Below are 13,877 nucleotides of genomic sequence, written 5' to 3'. Positions count from 1 at the left end.
GCACTGCCGCTCCCCGCTATATCTCTCTAGGGGTGGCACCGCCGCTCCCCGCTATATCTCTCTAGGGGTGGCACCGCCGCTCCCCGCTATATCTCTCTAGGGGTGGCACTGCCGCTCCCCGCTATATCTCTCTAGGGGTGGCACCGCCGCTCCCCGCTATATCTCTCTAGGGGTGGCACCGCCGCTCCCCGCTATATCTCTCTAGGGGTGGTACCGCCGCTCCCCGCTATATCTCTCTAGGGGTGGCACTGCCGCTCCCCGCTAGCTGGGGGCGCCCCTGCCCGAGCCGCCGGCTCCGCTTTCCCTCCGGGAGGAGAAGGATGCTCGGAGCGGGCGTCCCCTCTCGGAGGCGCCTTTAGTGGGTGCTTTCGAGCCGCGGGCAGCCACGCACCGTCCCCTGGAACCGGGGATGCTCTCCAGCTTCCCGGGCAGCGCCGCCGCGCTCCACCTGTAGCCCCCCGGTGGGGTCCGTCCAGCGGCAGCCGCCGTCCCATCCCCATCCCCATCCCCATCCGCGGCTCGGGCGGCCGCACCGTGCGCAGCGGCGGCGGGCGGGGCGGCGGAGGGGGCGGGAGGCGGAGAGGACCGGCCACCATTTAAAGCGGTAGCGGCGCGGCGCGGCTCCCCAGTGCCGTGGTGCCGCGGAGCGCGGCGGAGGCAGCCGCGGCCAGGGCGGCCGGCAGCGGCCGAGCCCCCCCCCCCCCCCGCCCCGGGCCCCGCGGGGCGAATGAAGGCGCAGGGGAGCGCGGGGCATCGCCCGGGGCATCGCCCGGGCGGCGGCGGCGGCGGCATCACTATGGTCCCCCTGGGCAGGCTGCTGCGGCTCCTGACTCTGATGAAGTTGCCCTGCTGCCTGCTGGAGTTCTTGCTCTCGGAGGCGGTGCAGGGGCAGGAGATGTACGCGCCCCACTCCATCCGGCTGGAGGGGGACATCACTCTGGGCGGCCTCTTCCCCGTCCACGCCAAGGGGCTCCAGAGCGTGCCCTGCGGGGACATCAAGAAGGAGAACGGCATCCACAGGCTAGAGGCGATGCTGTACGCCCTGGACCAGATCAACAGTGACCCGGACCTGCTGCCCAATGTCACGCTGGGTGCGCGCATCCTGGACACCTGCTCCCGAGACACCTACGCGCTGGAGCAGTCGCTCACCTTCGTCCAGGCTCTCATCCAGAAGGACACCTCCGACGTGAGGTGCACCAACGGGGAGCCACCCGTTTTTGTCAAGCCAGAAAAAGTAGTTGGAGTGATCGGGGCGTCGGGAAGTTCGGTGTCCATTATGGTGGCCAACATCCTCCGGCTGTTCCAGGTAGGCGCGAGGGTCGCGGAGCATCTTCCCGGCCGTGCCGAGAGGCTCTGCCCGCCGCAACTCCGTTCGTGCTCCCCCCCAGGTGCTCCGTTTGCCTCCCCTCCGGAGCATCCCTCCCTGCCACCCGCTCTGTAGCAGCATCCTCCCCTGTCTCCCTTCTCTACGGTGCATGGCACTTTCTGGATTTATCGCCCCATTTGCAAGAAGCAATCCGTGAAGGGAGAGGAGGAGGAGGAGGGGGGGAAAGAAAAGGCGATGATCGTGATGGGTTTGCGTTAGAGAGAAATATGGCTCGGCGGGGATGCGGGCAGAGGGAGCGCGGCCGGGACGGGCTTCGCGCATCAGATTTCGGCCCTGGGCGAGGGCTGGATGCTGGCAGCGCCGGGGTCGGGGGGACCCGAGGGGGGCTGTCCCCGGCCGTGCTTGGCGGAGACGAGGCTGCGCTGGGTAACTCCAGGCATCCAACCTCTTTAGAGGCTGTCTCTGCCCTCCCGGAGCCAGCCCGGTTGGATGGAGGGGAAGGGGAGCGCTGCCGTCCCGGGGGAGGCTGGCTGAGCTCCGGCTGCCGCTCCGCGCCCAGGCGGCTCTGGCAAACGCCGAGGGATGAGCAGAGCCGGTGGATTAAAGAGCCGTGTCGGGAGCGGGGTGCGGGGGAAGGTGCGCTGCAGTGCCTGCCCGTTCGGCTCCCCCCACCCCCGGGGAGCGCAGCCATCGCGCCTCTCTCGGCGCCGGGGCTCAGCCTCGCTGCCTGTTGGGGCACGGACACCTGTCCCCCTCGCTCCCGGCTGCATCCCGCTGCCGCAAGTCCGGGAGAGACCATCTGTCCTGGGCTGAGGCGGGGTTTGGTTCCCTGGAGGTGGGGGGGTCCCCCCGGGGCGCTGGGTGAAGCCACCGGGACCGGGTGCCCCCCGGCAGCGCTCGCGGGTGCGGTGGCAGCGACAGAACCGCCACCAGATGCATCGTGAGCAGCGGAGTTTCTTGCTTCCTATCCTACGCCTTCGCATGCGGAAGGTGGTGGTGGTGTTTATTTTTGAGCAGCGGGTGGAGAGATCCCCCGCTTTTCCCAGCTGCAAACTTATGAGGTTTTCACAGCAAATCCGCTCTCTGGTGTCTGAAGTTGTCGTTCCTCCTTATTCCTACCTGGCTGTCGGTGCCAGGTATGGCCACCACATGCAAGACAAACGGAGCGATGCACCTGCTCCCATCGCTGCTCTTTGCACTGCCTGGTTAGGCTTGGTCCTGTCCATTTTCCTGGAAGAACACTAAGGATCTAGTTTTGTTTTCCTCTCTCACCTCCCCCTCTTGGCAAATTAATATGCGACTTGTACCGCTTCTGGATTCAGCGGTGCGCTGAATCGCTAACATTTGTGCGCCTTTACAGGTCTTTGTATTGAAATGCTGCCTCTGAGAAAGCAGCATTGCGTGTGTGTGTGTGAGAGCAAGCTTGGCATCGCAAAGTGCACTGTACTTATTTCTGTTCGAGACTTCTTGCGTTACAAACACCCCTTCCTGGGCTGCAAAACAGATGATCTCATGTTCTGCTTGAGCTGGAGCTGAGAAGCTTGGAAGGATGCAAGCGGTGCTGAAGTTCTGCTGAAGTACTGTTTTAGCAGACGCTGATCTGCTGTAGACTTCCACCAGCCAGCAGATTGAAATGAGCCAGCTGTTTTATACCGAATATCATTCAAGAGCAAATCCTGGGAGCTCCGTAGTAAGATCTCGCTTGGAAGGAAATCCTGGGCATTGGGAGCCTTTTGTATAATGCCACGATACCTGCAAAATCTTTGATGATATGTTATGTAATGGAGTTTGCAGAAAGTAAGACATTTGGGCAGTTTCTGCATGTAGGGATATTTATATAAATCTAAACATTTTAATGTATTGTGACTAAGCATCTGTTCAAAATAGCTTTTTAACCAAATCATACAGGAAGCAGGAACTAGTGCATACTGAGAGAATTTTACTGGATATGTATTTTACAGCTCGTTTCTGCCTGCTTTAAGCAGATTTTTCATGCAATAAAACTGTCCCCTATTGTCCTCTCATCCTTCAAAATAGTTTATAACATGTCCCAGCCAGAAAGAAATAAGAAAGAAAGAACTATTTTAAGAGAGAGGAAGAGAACTGGGCCTATTAAACAATTGAGTAGCATTGCATGGGGGGTGGGTGAGAAGCTCTAAGTTATTGGAAAGAAGAAACCCAACCAACTACCCATCAAAAAAAGCTTGTTAACCGAAATGCTTTCTCAATCACATGAGCTGTTGCAGCCAGCTTGCTTCTCGTGGGTTGCTGTGGGTTTTACTGACTGTGGCAGTGATAAAGGGTGGGTGAATGGCTCTTGAATGCTTATTTTCATGCCCAAACTGGCGTTTCCCTTACATCTGGTACATGAAAACTATTTCCGTCTATGGAAGCCTCTGCAAAGAAGTCTTACTCACTGGTGTTCACATTTCTCTGACAGTATCTTGGAGTATTTGTACTCTACCTTGATGTAGGGAGAAAATATATATATATAACCCATACAGAGCACAGTGGGGTTTCCTCAGCCAGCTATTAATGCTGAAGGGGCTTTCTCTCCTGGATAGGTAAGATTGAATCTATTCTTCTTTCTCTCTGCATATGAAGTTATGGCATCTCTCCGTGCCGCTCACCTGTCTGCTCTCAGTCTAGCACAGAGGTTTCAGAGATTCTTCAGCTAATGTCAACAGGTGGATCAGCAAGGGGAAACAGTACTGAGGTGCTCTGCTTTGAATTCATTCATGTAATTACTGTTTGAAGTTTTGCAGAAGCTTTCTTGTGGTAAAAAATGGTGTGAAGGTTCTACATTAGATTTTAGTTTTTCCTGGGTGATGGAACGGAAAAGAACCTCCACTTGCCTTTTTATCTCTCTTCCCACTTTTCCCTGCCTTGCACCTTCAATAAAAGATGATGGGACTAGTCAGGGTTGGGGGGGGATTTCTCTGGAACCATGGGGGTAGCAAAGAGTCCCAGCTGCCCACAGGTGCTGTCGGAGCAAAGGGAAACTGTAACTTCGACTCTGTCTTCCTTTGACTGATGTGCTTGTGCTGATGGAGTGAAGCTGTCAGCACTGCTGAGACTCGGGCATAGTCAGACTGGGTCATTGCACTCTGAGTCACACAGGATGCGTTGATGTGTTGAAGATGGGCACAGGAATTGCCAATGAGAGTAATATATCTCCTAACGCCAACTACGTGAGGATTTCTCTTCCAAAATTACAACTAATGAGAGATGAAACAGCCCTGGACAAGTTTAGGATTTAGAGGAAGGGGGAGGCTTTACACTGAAGTTCAATATCTGTCATTGCTACGGGATTTCTGTGGGATCTTCTGTGTGTTGCTTAAGTTAAAATGTTCAAAAGCATGCCAGCCGCGCACCAAGGTCCCACCTTCAGGAGCAAGTTAGATCCCACACTTGGGAGGTATTGAAGCACAACTGGATGTTTGACTCACTTTTGAAGACTATGCAGGTGAGCTCTCCCCAGTTTGACAGTGGCTTACCTTGCAAGGGACGTGAGCTTGAGGGAGCTGGGTGCTTGGTTTTTGCATCCTCTTCAGAAGCAGGGATGTGAGTACTCTGGCAGGAGTTATTGTGAGACAGCCTTTCTGACTATGTTCTTCTGTAGACAAGGCCTCCTGTTCTCCAGGGGTTGTGCCCCATCGCTGTCCTGGAACCTGGATTAAGCCATGAACTCTGGAGGAAGGGCTGCATCGGGCGTGTGTGCTGCCCAGCACCAGAGGCCTCTTGTCTTTGCTGCAAGACCTCAGCTTAATGCAACAGAAGGGATACTATAACACGCGCTGGACCATGGAGATATAAATGCATAAATATTCAAGTACATCAAATACAGTGACTTTTTCAAAACATGATTCTATTACAGCACGACAATAAATAGTGCACTGATTGTAAATTAAATATCTGTTCTAAAAATAAAACAGAAAAAATTTGGAAAGCTGTTTCCACATGCATCAAGGAGTTGAAGGAATGTGTTTTTAGGCTGCTAGTTTTGCACTGTAAAAAATACTGTTACTTCAGTGTCATAGCTTTCCTTAAAAATTTGACTCTATGAAATTCAATAACTATGTTGAAAAAAAATTGCCAAGTGCTTCATCTGTTTCATATTTTCTGGGAGCACAACCATGCAATATGGGGAATATCTGCACACTGATTCATTTTTTAATACTTGAAAACTAATTTTTTGACCCCCTTAGAACTACAGGCTTCTCATTACAAGCTCTAATAATGAACTAATTACTGTGTCAGGTTTCTGTCTTTAGTGGATATAATTTTAAACAGTCGATCAGCAATCATTCTTTCTTGTCTAAATACCTTTTTTCTTTTATCAGTGATGGTTCTTGTGGCCCTCAGAGGTGTTACCAAACCCCTCCAGGGAACTTTTTAGAAACCAGCATGGGATAAAGGGATACAATGAGATTAGAAGTGTAAATTGAAATGTCCCTTATATCCCTCAGGGGCTGTTGGCTATATTTCTTTCTGCAGGCACCTTTGTACTAAATGAGAAAGATGAAAGTTGCAATCCTGCTTTCTGCTCTAGACACCATGAAGCTGGTAGAAATGTGATTATTTGGAAAGGAATACAGCTTAAAAGTGCTGCTCTGGGTTGAATGCTTCTTTTTTCTTAGAAAAGGGCGTGCATTTTCCAAGACTTTCTGGCTGAGGATATTCTCTTTGCCAAAGTAGAGGTAGCTGCCTGCATCAACAGGTTGTAGCTGGCTGAGCTGCAACATTCATGGTGCTGCGACTGATATTGATGGACTGGAGTGGTTCTGTCTCAGTGGCAGTCAAATGTGGCTAACGGCACTCATCAGTGCCTGTTCCTACTGGGTTGGTGGCACGGTCACAGGGAAGGAAGATAAGGGCTGTGTAAGGATCACTTTACAGAACCCTGTGATCCCATGATTTCAAGAGATTCTTCTGAAGCATTTGGTTTTTATTTAATGTTACACTGCTCGTGATCAGTTTCTATGAACTCCTTCACTGTGGAAAAAGCATTCGCAAACTGATTCCTCCTCCTGGTCTCTCTCATTTGCTTACGTTTCCTGCAGGAATATGGGATATAGGCCCAAAGGTTTCCATTCGTATAAGTTCTACCTGCAAAGCCAAAGACTCCTGTTGAGCCCCCTCCTGATGAACTTGACTTAATGAGATGGTGGTACATGACCAATTTAATTGACTGCATCATACCTGCCAGGAGGGGACTCTTGGGTTATTGGTATTTGGGAAGAAAATGAACACACTGTAGCAATATTTTTCTTCAGATGCCACTATATTTTGAGCTCATTGCTAATTTGTTGCATTTTCCTCTTCTAACTTTTAATAAGACAATGCTGGTTTTAGTAAATGGAGTGAGGATTCATTTTTCAAAAGATATTTCAGGACAACTGCATGTTTTCAGATAGGCTCATATAACTCATACAGAGAATTTAACAAAAATCTAAAACCAGGAGAGAGTAAACTTGAATTCTTTGCCTATTTTCAAGAAATGAGTTTTGTGTTTCTCAGCAAGCTTTCATTTTCATCAGCTTCTAAATATTTGTCCTTGTTGTTAGTGATGCACCTAGTAAATGTCAACAAGGTGACCATGCAGTTCTTCTGTATTGTTATTGAAATATACCATGTTAATAGATGTGGAATCTTATTTCACCTGTATAAATCAAAAGTAAAGGAAAATCCTTGCTTCAAGAATTCACGTTTCCATGTGGAATTACTAAAGGGAGGTTGGAGGTGCTATAAATATATTTTTCTGGAACATGGTGTTTTGGAGGTAAAATTTATTTTCTTGACAAGGCAAAATTCAATATTAGCAATAATCTCAGCTCTTAATCTATTTTCAAGTGTCTCTGTAGATGTTAGGTAGAAGAGACTGCAAAAGAGTCATTTGGAAGAAGAGTGGTTCTGCTAGGAGGGGGATGCTTACCCACAGAGAGGGATGATGGTGCTTATGTGAGCAAAGGATTAGTAGATAATTGGGACTGGCATGGGGGGCAGCACAGGGGAATGCTGGAACGTGTCAAGCTTGTATGGTAAAAGCATATATTCAGCAAGTACATTTGTGCAATTCCCAATTTACTCTTTGAAATGAAATAAGGTGACCTCTTTGGAATGACAAATGGAGGGATCATTTCAAGGCATTAATTTTTATGAAAGAAATATTGATCTGGTTTTGAGTCTCATAACACTAATACTGCAAAACTACCTGTACTATTTTCTGTATTTTGTTCTATTAAATGAGTTTTGCTCGGAGGCATTAAAACTATCCAACGCAATACTCTGCATTGTAATATCAGATGTTGTTATTTCTATTTATAGTGATATTCAAATTAATCTCAATGAGTGACAATGCTGACTGCCCCAGACATAAGACTATAATGATTTTTATCATAATATTGGAAGACACGAAGCATGTAATTAAGGCTGTTTGGAGAGCACAGAATTCAATATAGTCAGGTCATTAGTGTGGTGGAGTGGTTATCCAGGCAGAGAGAAATCTGAAGAAAAACAAGTATTTCTAAAGTCTTCCCTGTTACTGATGATTCACGAGGTCCTACAAAGCCCTTCTGCTGAAAGCAGTAGAGGTATTTTGAATAATCACCCATTTAGCTGAGCATAAAGCATGGTCCTATTATGGACCACTGAAATATGGTAGCTCTGCCCTGCTGCAGCCCACCGGTCACCCGTACAGTCACTGTGGATTTTACCTTACTGGAGTAACTCTGCTTGCAGAACTAGCATGGTTCTTCCATGCAATTGTACTACACCACAAAGAGAGACTTCAAATGACAGCAATTAATATGTAGGAATGGTCTAAAACCTCTCTAATTTCCCTGCATTCCCACATCACAGGGCTGTTGTGCCATCGCTGCACAGAGAGCACAGCAGGCGTTGCCATCACCCACTTTTTTTGCAACTCAGGGGCTGTTAAGTGTGACGGAGTTGGGGTACTTGATCCTCCTGGTACTTGAGATCAAGTACCAACCCCAAGTACCAACCAACCCTGTGAGGTTGGTACTTGATCCTTCCTATTGAGGCCTCAATCATTCTGCAGGGACCAAGTGCCTCCGTTTGACAAAATTTGACAACTGGTGTTAAATTTACAGAGAAACCGTAACTCCAGCAGCATTGCCCAACTCCCCCCTAATTTACTCTGCATTGTAGTAAGTGATGCTTTTGCTGTGTCATTTGGGATGTTTGGGAGAGGCATTAGCACGATGCATGAGTGCGAGTGTGCTGCAGGTATATATATCCTTTTATTCCTTGGCTGACGAAGTAGCGCAGGCCGGTGCTTCACTTCCAAGTACTTTTAAATGAACTTGGCAAGCATGCCAAAACCCCCATGAAGTGCTCCTAATTAGAGATCGCCTTTCTCTTTGCGTTGAGATCATGCAAAGCACTCAGACTACCTGGCCTCTGATTTAAATGGGAAGAGAAGGCAGACTTGGAAGACCTTCCTTTTTGAATATTGTGTGCTGCGTGGTGTGGCACAGATAAGATCTTTTTGCATGCAGGGCACGTCAAATAGCTCTATTTTTGTTAAAAAAGATAGCCTGACCTAAGGGGGAAATGGACAGACGGACTGGTAGGAACAGTCTTTTGTGGCAAGATTTCGTTCTGATGGTGTTTCTGCTTAATTTCTCTGAATATGTTTGTGAATAAGTTATATGTATATAAAATATATATATACACTTGCATATATATATATATAAAACATATTTTTTTGTCAGTATTCTTGCTGTAAATATAAATGACGTCTTTTAAGGTCTTGCTCAAGGATAAGGCTGGGAAAGGGAAAGCAGGCATGGGCGGTGGGCAAAGGATGTGATGGAACATGCCTTTGCTTTCATTGACTGCCACTGCTGTCAGTGTGCTGACAGTTGTGTCACCTGCTTGTTTGGCTTTTTGATTCTGTCTGTCTCACATTGTTATGATGTTAAGACTCAGAAGAATCAATGAAGTGTGATTAATAGAAAAAAAGACTTGTTTTAGTAATACAGAGCCACCTCGAAGGCATTCAGCAATACACTAAATGGATTGTGTTTGGCTCTTACTACCTGGGAAGCGACAGAGGGAAGGATGGGCAGAAACAGTGATGGAAAACAGGGTGAAGAGACTGGAGAAGTTGGTCTGTTGCTGGTGCAGAGTGAGAGGGTGATGGAAGGAGGATGCTCTTCAGGACCAGGGCTCCTTCTCCCCCTACCAGCAGGGGCCTCAGGTCTTCTCTTGGCAGCAGCTGGGGAGGCTTTCTGGACCCTGGTACAGACGACAGGGCTGTGGTGGCTCTTCCCTTTGTGGTAGGCTACTGACCATGTGCCTGTCACCTTGGTCTCTGCCTAGAGACTGCTCAGATGGATCAAAGGGAGAGCCAAGGTTGGCCTGGAGGAGCTGAGAGCGGTCACTCTGCAGTGCATTGTCCTGGTAGGGGCAGCTGGAAGCATCTGAGGTTGAGTCTGGCATCTGCACAGCCCAAACTGGTGATACAGAAGGGCCTGTGAGGACACAGCCCCAGTGGCGTGTGACACGGTAGGTAACTGGCATGGTTCTGCTTTCCTTAGCCCTAGGGCAATACTTTGCTGGAGCTCCTTTACTGCTGCCAGTTCAAAAGCCAGGTAATCTGGACCTGGCTTTGGTGTGGTCCCTGTGCTCCCTCACATGCTGTAGATATGCCTTTAGATCTTGCTCTTACAGATTTACAACTGTTTTTGGCTTTTCACTTGAGGGTATAACAACTGCTGACAAAGCCAAAACCTTAAGCTGTAGTTGTCCTGAAAAATGACTGTGATCCAGGTTCTCCTCAGGTGGGTTGATACAAACCCCTATCTCCACTTCCTTCATTAGAGATTTCATGTTCCTGTGGCTGATAGCAGGATGTGACAAACGGCTCAGCGCTGCCGGAGGTGTCCGCTGCCGGTGGGGCTCAGCGATATGAGCCCTTTGGAACAAGCAAGCATCGCCACCATCAGCGCTGCAGCCTTAATGGGAGCTGAAGGGTGAGCCGAGCTCTGTGCTGCCTTTACACCCCCTTGTCAATGGAAATGTGAAAACGTTGATTGTAAAGTGTTTACAGCGGCTTTCCAGGGCTTTCTGGAAAAGTTGTCTTTTTTTTTTTTTCGTAAACTAAATTTCAGTTACAGAAATGACAGTGTACAAGTGAATATAGATCCCTGCATGTGGTTTTTATAGCAGCCATTTATTACTATTCTGCACAGGCCTTACTCCTAATGTTTTCTTAGAAGCGTGCCCATTCATAAATAGGACTATAAATCCAAAGGTTGCAGAGGACAGAAACACATGCTTATCATAGCACAATTTTCCAGTGTTTTCTTTGAAGTCTCCAGCACTGGCTGATGTTGATGGGAAGGCAGCAAGCTGGACAGGGATCTGGCTGATTCACTTGGACATTTTCAGGTATCCCCTTATCCTGGTACTGTTACCTCAACCTCCCACTCCGGCCCCTCATGTGCTCCCCTCCCATTTGCTGCGGGCACAGATTGTTGGTGTGGCTCTATGGTGTCGGCAACTTTGGGGGTGGTTCTCTGTACTCATGGGGAGTCGCTGATCTGAGATGGGACCCATATTGCCAGGTTGGTCCTATCAGATGTTTGGCTAACTTCTTTTATAAAGTTTTCTGAAGAATATTCTGTGACCTCCATGAAAGACTATTTTTTTCCCCTCTTAATAGTCAGCTTTCATCCTCTTTGCTGAAAATTTTCCTGGTTTTGTTTTGGCTATGAACGTAAGTGCAACACAGGATGCAACAGGTATCTTTCTAAAGCAAGACTTTTGCTCTCCCTTCTATGCTGGAAATGCAGTACAAAAAGTAGAGTTTTTGAATGCTCGAGTGGGAGAGGTTTATCTGGGTGATTAACATGCACTCAGCTGGGACTTGTGGAACTCCATCTCTGTCGAGTTCAGGCTAAATATATAGGATATTAGCCTATTGGCTAAATATTTAGGATATTAGCCTAAATTTCTAATAGTCTGGATGGGTACTACTCGTTATTTTCAATTCTGTCTCATTCCAGTGATGCACAGTGTAGACTACTACTAAAAAACAGCCAAACAAAACCCCCATGAGACGTTTGTTTCCACAATAGCCCCTGTTTAAAGAACTGAAAAATTTTCCAAATGAAGAAAAGGATAAAATCCCAATTCTATCTATTCAGTATGTTTTATGGGGGGCAAGGGGTTCAGGCTCTCAGGAGGCCTTTGTGCCTACATCATCTTGCATGGAAATGCTCAGGTCTGGTGCCTTGCAAGTTTGTTTTCTCTGCTGCCATTTTATAATTTGCAGAGAGTTACATTCTGCAAGCTGAAGATTTTTCTAATAATTTTATTATTTCATAAATATTTTAATAGCCGTAATTACGCATTCATCAGAATGGAGATTTGTTACAATGTCATTAAGTTCAGCCTCATAATTACATGCGTGGTATTTTTGTACACAGTACAAACTGAGTGCAATTGCTTTGGAAACGTATTGTAGCGCTTGGTGGCACAGGAGGAATTTACATCTTTGCAGGATTGTCATCTCCAGCTATTGGCATGTTCAGTGTACCAAGAAGAAGAGTAGGGTATGAAATTTTCTTCTATGAGAAAGATTTGGCCTTATGAACTGCAGCAGGCTTCTGTTTCCAGCAGCAACAACAAATGAGCTCTTTAATACAAGATCAGAGATAAAATGCAGATTGTGAGATGGAGAGGTGTCAGTTGCACCACAACTGATTTGATCCTGCTGAAACCACGCGGACTTTTTTGGTGGATCAAACTTCAGGAGCCCATTTTCTAATCATTGCAGCAGCTACCATTGCTTGCTGTGCTATCAAAATACTGCTATGATCAACACAAATTACTTTTGAAATAAATTTCTAAACTATTTTTGTGATAAATTATATTTTTTTGAACACAAATTTATTTTTAGACATCTTGAGATAAACACAGACAAATTATCGTAAGTTCACTTGTTGCCAAAGAAAGCTTGACTAGGCTTGACAAGCCTGATTGCATATTCCCATTTTACTGGGAATATGGTCCTTATCCTGGTAGAGCCATGCATTTGCTGCTTTCTAAGTACCTCTGCTTGATAAACACAACTTGGTAAGATTAACCAATATTTTTGGTTTTAATCATTATGTCAGAGACCACTAATGTTTAATCCCAGTAATACAAGACTGCATGTAACATGCTTACTTTAAACACTGAGTAGAGATGCAAGCATATATTCTCTAATTTAGCAGTGAAACGAAGATCATTGTTTTTGCAGGATGAGTTCAACTGCCTGTAGATGTTTGATAGATCTCTAACGCTCATCTTGAGCTGTGACAGTGTATCCCGTGTATCTCAGTGCTTAGTTTCCACGTTAAAAAAATAAATAAAGACAACTTGATTAAATCCCACATATCAGCCTGTATCTTGTGTATCTCAAGGACAACAGTTTAGTATTCACTGTGTTACATTCTCCATTGATTCTCCAGTACTCAGCCTTCAGCATTTGAATTTTCTTTGACGCTCAGTTCTATAACCACCTCTCGTGTGCTGTAACAGGTGTTCTGGCTGTATCAGCATTTGCTGCTGCTTTCTCTGTGAAACTACAAAGTTCAGAACTTGCATCTCTGCTGATATAGCCAGAAAAACCTTCCTGTACTTTCTGTTGCATATAAAACAGAGTTGATAAAGGCCTCTTGGGGGTATTATTAACGTTACCTTCCTTATCATGTCTTTCCTACTTGCTATCTCTCTTGCGTTTTCTATCCCTACCTGCAGGGATAACTGTTCCCGCCCTGCCTGACATCACATGAGGATGTTCTGGGACCATGGCTTCCCGGAGGACCACCTCCTATTCCTGGTTAAGGAGAGCTGATGGCATAGCTGGGTTTGCTCAATTTAAAAGAAGTGATTCTGTATGATTGGGGTCAACTTCTCTGGTGATGGATGTAAGTGGAGCTCTGACAGCTTACACCAAATGAGGCTGTGCCTTTCTTCTCTGTGCATTTATCCCCTCTGGAAACAGGTGCAGTCCCCAGTTCTGTAGTCTTTGGGGCATCAGGTACGCTGAGATACCCTTAGTGTGTGGTCATTTCTCAGGGCAATGCACGATGAAGAGATGAATATGAAACAATAGGATATAGTTTAATCTAATGGATGGCTGAAAGCTAATAAATTCTCCTATTGTATTGAATTAAATGACGGCTTGGAAGAGGCTAGACAGCATCACCATCAGTTTTAATTGTGCTAGTGCCTTGCTGCTATTGAGACAGGACTAAGTGCCCAGAATCATTTCCCGTGCTGATCCCATCAAGATGTAGTCCTAACAGGTAGGATCAAGGCCAAATCCTGTTTAAAAAAAAATGGCAGGAATAAATCAAAAGTTAAAAGGAAACTGTCAATTCAAACTTGGCTGGAAGTTTTTATTTTTATGCAAGTAAAATCCAGCAGTAATAGAGGCATTGTAGTGATCTTTAAAGAAGGTAATTTTTTTGGTAGTACTTGAATGCACAGAAATGATATTGGCAATAAAAATTAATTAAATGACTTTTTG

General features: G+C 46.7%; 1 protein-coding gene across 3 annotated transcripts in view; it reads left to right on the top strand.

Moving 5' to 3' along the window:
• The first annotated feature begins 661 nt into the window (after positions 1-661).
• The window catches only part of GRM7 (glutamate metabotropic receptor 7), a 303,115-nt gene continuing 289,899 nt past the window's right edge, over positions 662-13,877 (top strand). Inside the window, exon 1 of one of the 3 annotated variants that reach the window (XM_054076665.1) lies at positions 662-1,306. In XM_054076665.1, coding sequence (XP_053932640.1) covers positions 728-1,306 — 579 coding nt within the window. In that variant the 5' untranslated portion in view covers positions 662-727. The remainder of the gene's footprint in view (positions 1,307-13,877) is intronic. The other 2 variants (XM_009565813.2, XM_054076664.1) reach the window with 2 other exon arrangements.

This window comes from Cuculus canorus, chromosome 11 (assembly GCF_017976375.1).
Source record: "Cuculus canorus isolate bCucCan1 chromosome 11, bCucCan1.pri, whole genome shotgun sequence".
Classification (NCBI taxonomy): domain Eukaryota; kingdom Metazoa; phylum Chordata; class Aves; order Cuculiformes; family Cuculidae; genus Cuculus; species Cuculus canorus.
The sequence above is the reverse complement of the archived record's forward strand: the minus strand, read 5'-3'. Positions and strand labels throughout refer to the sequence as shown.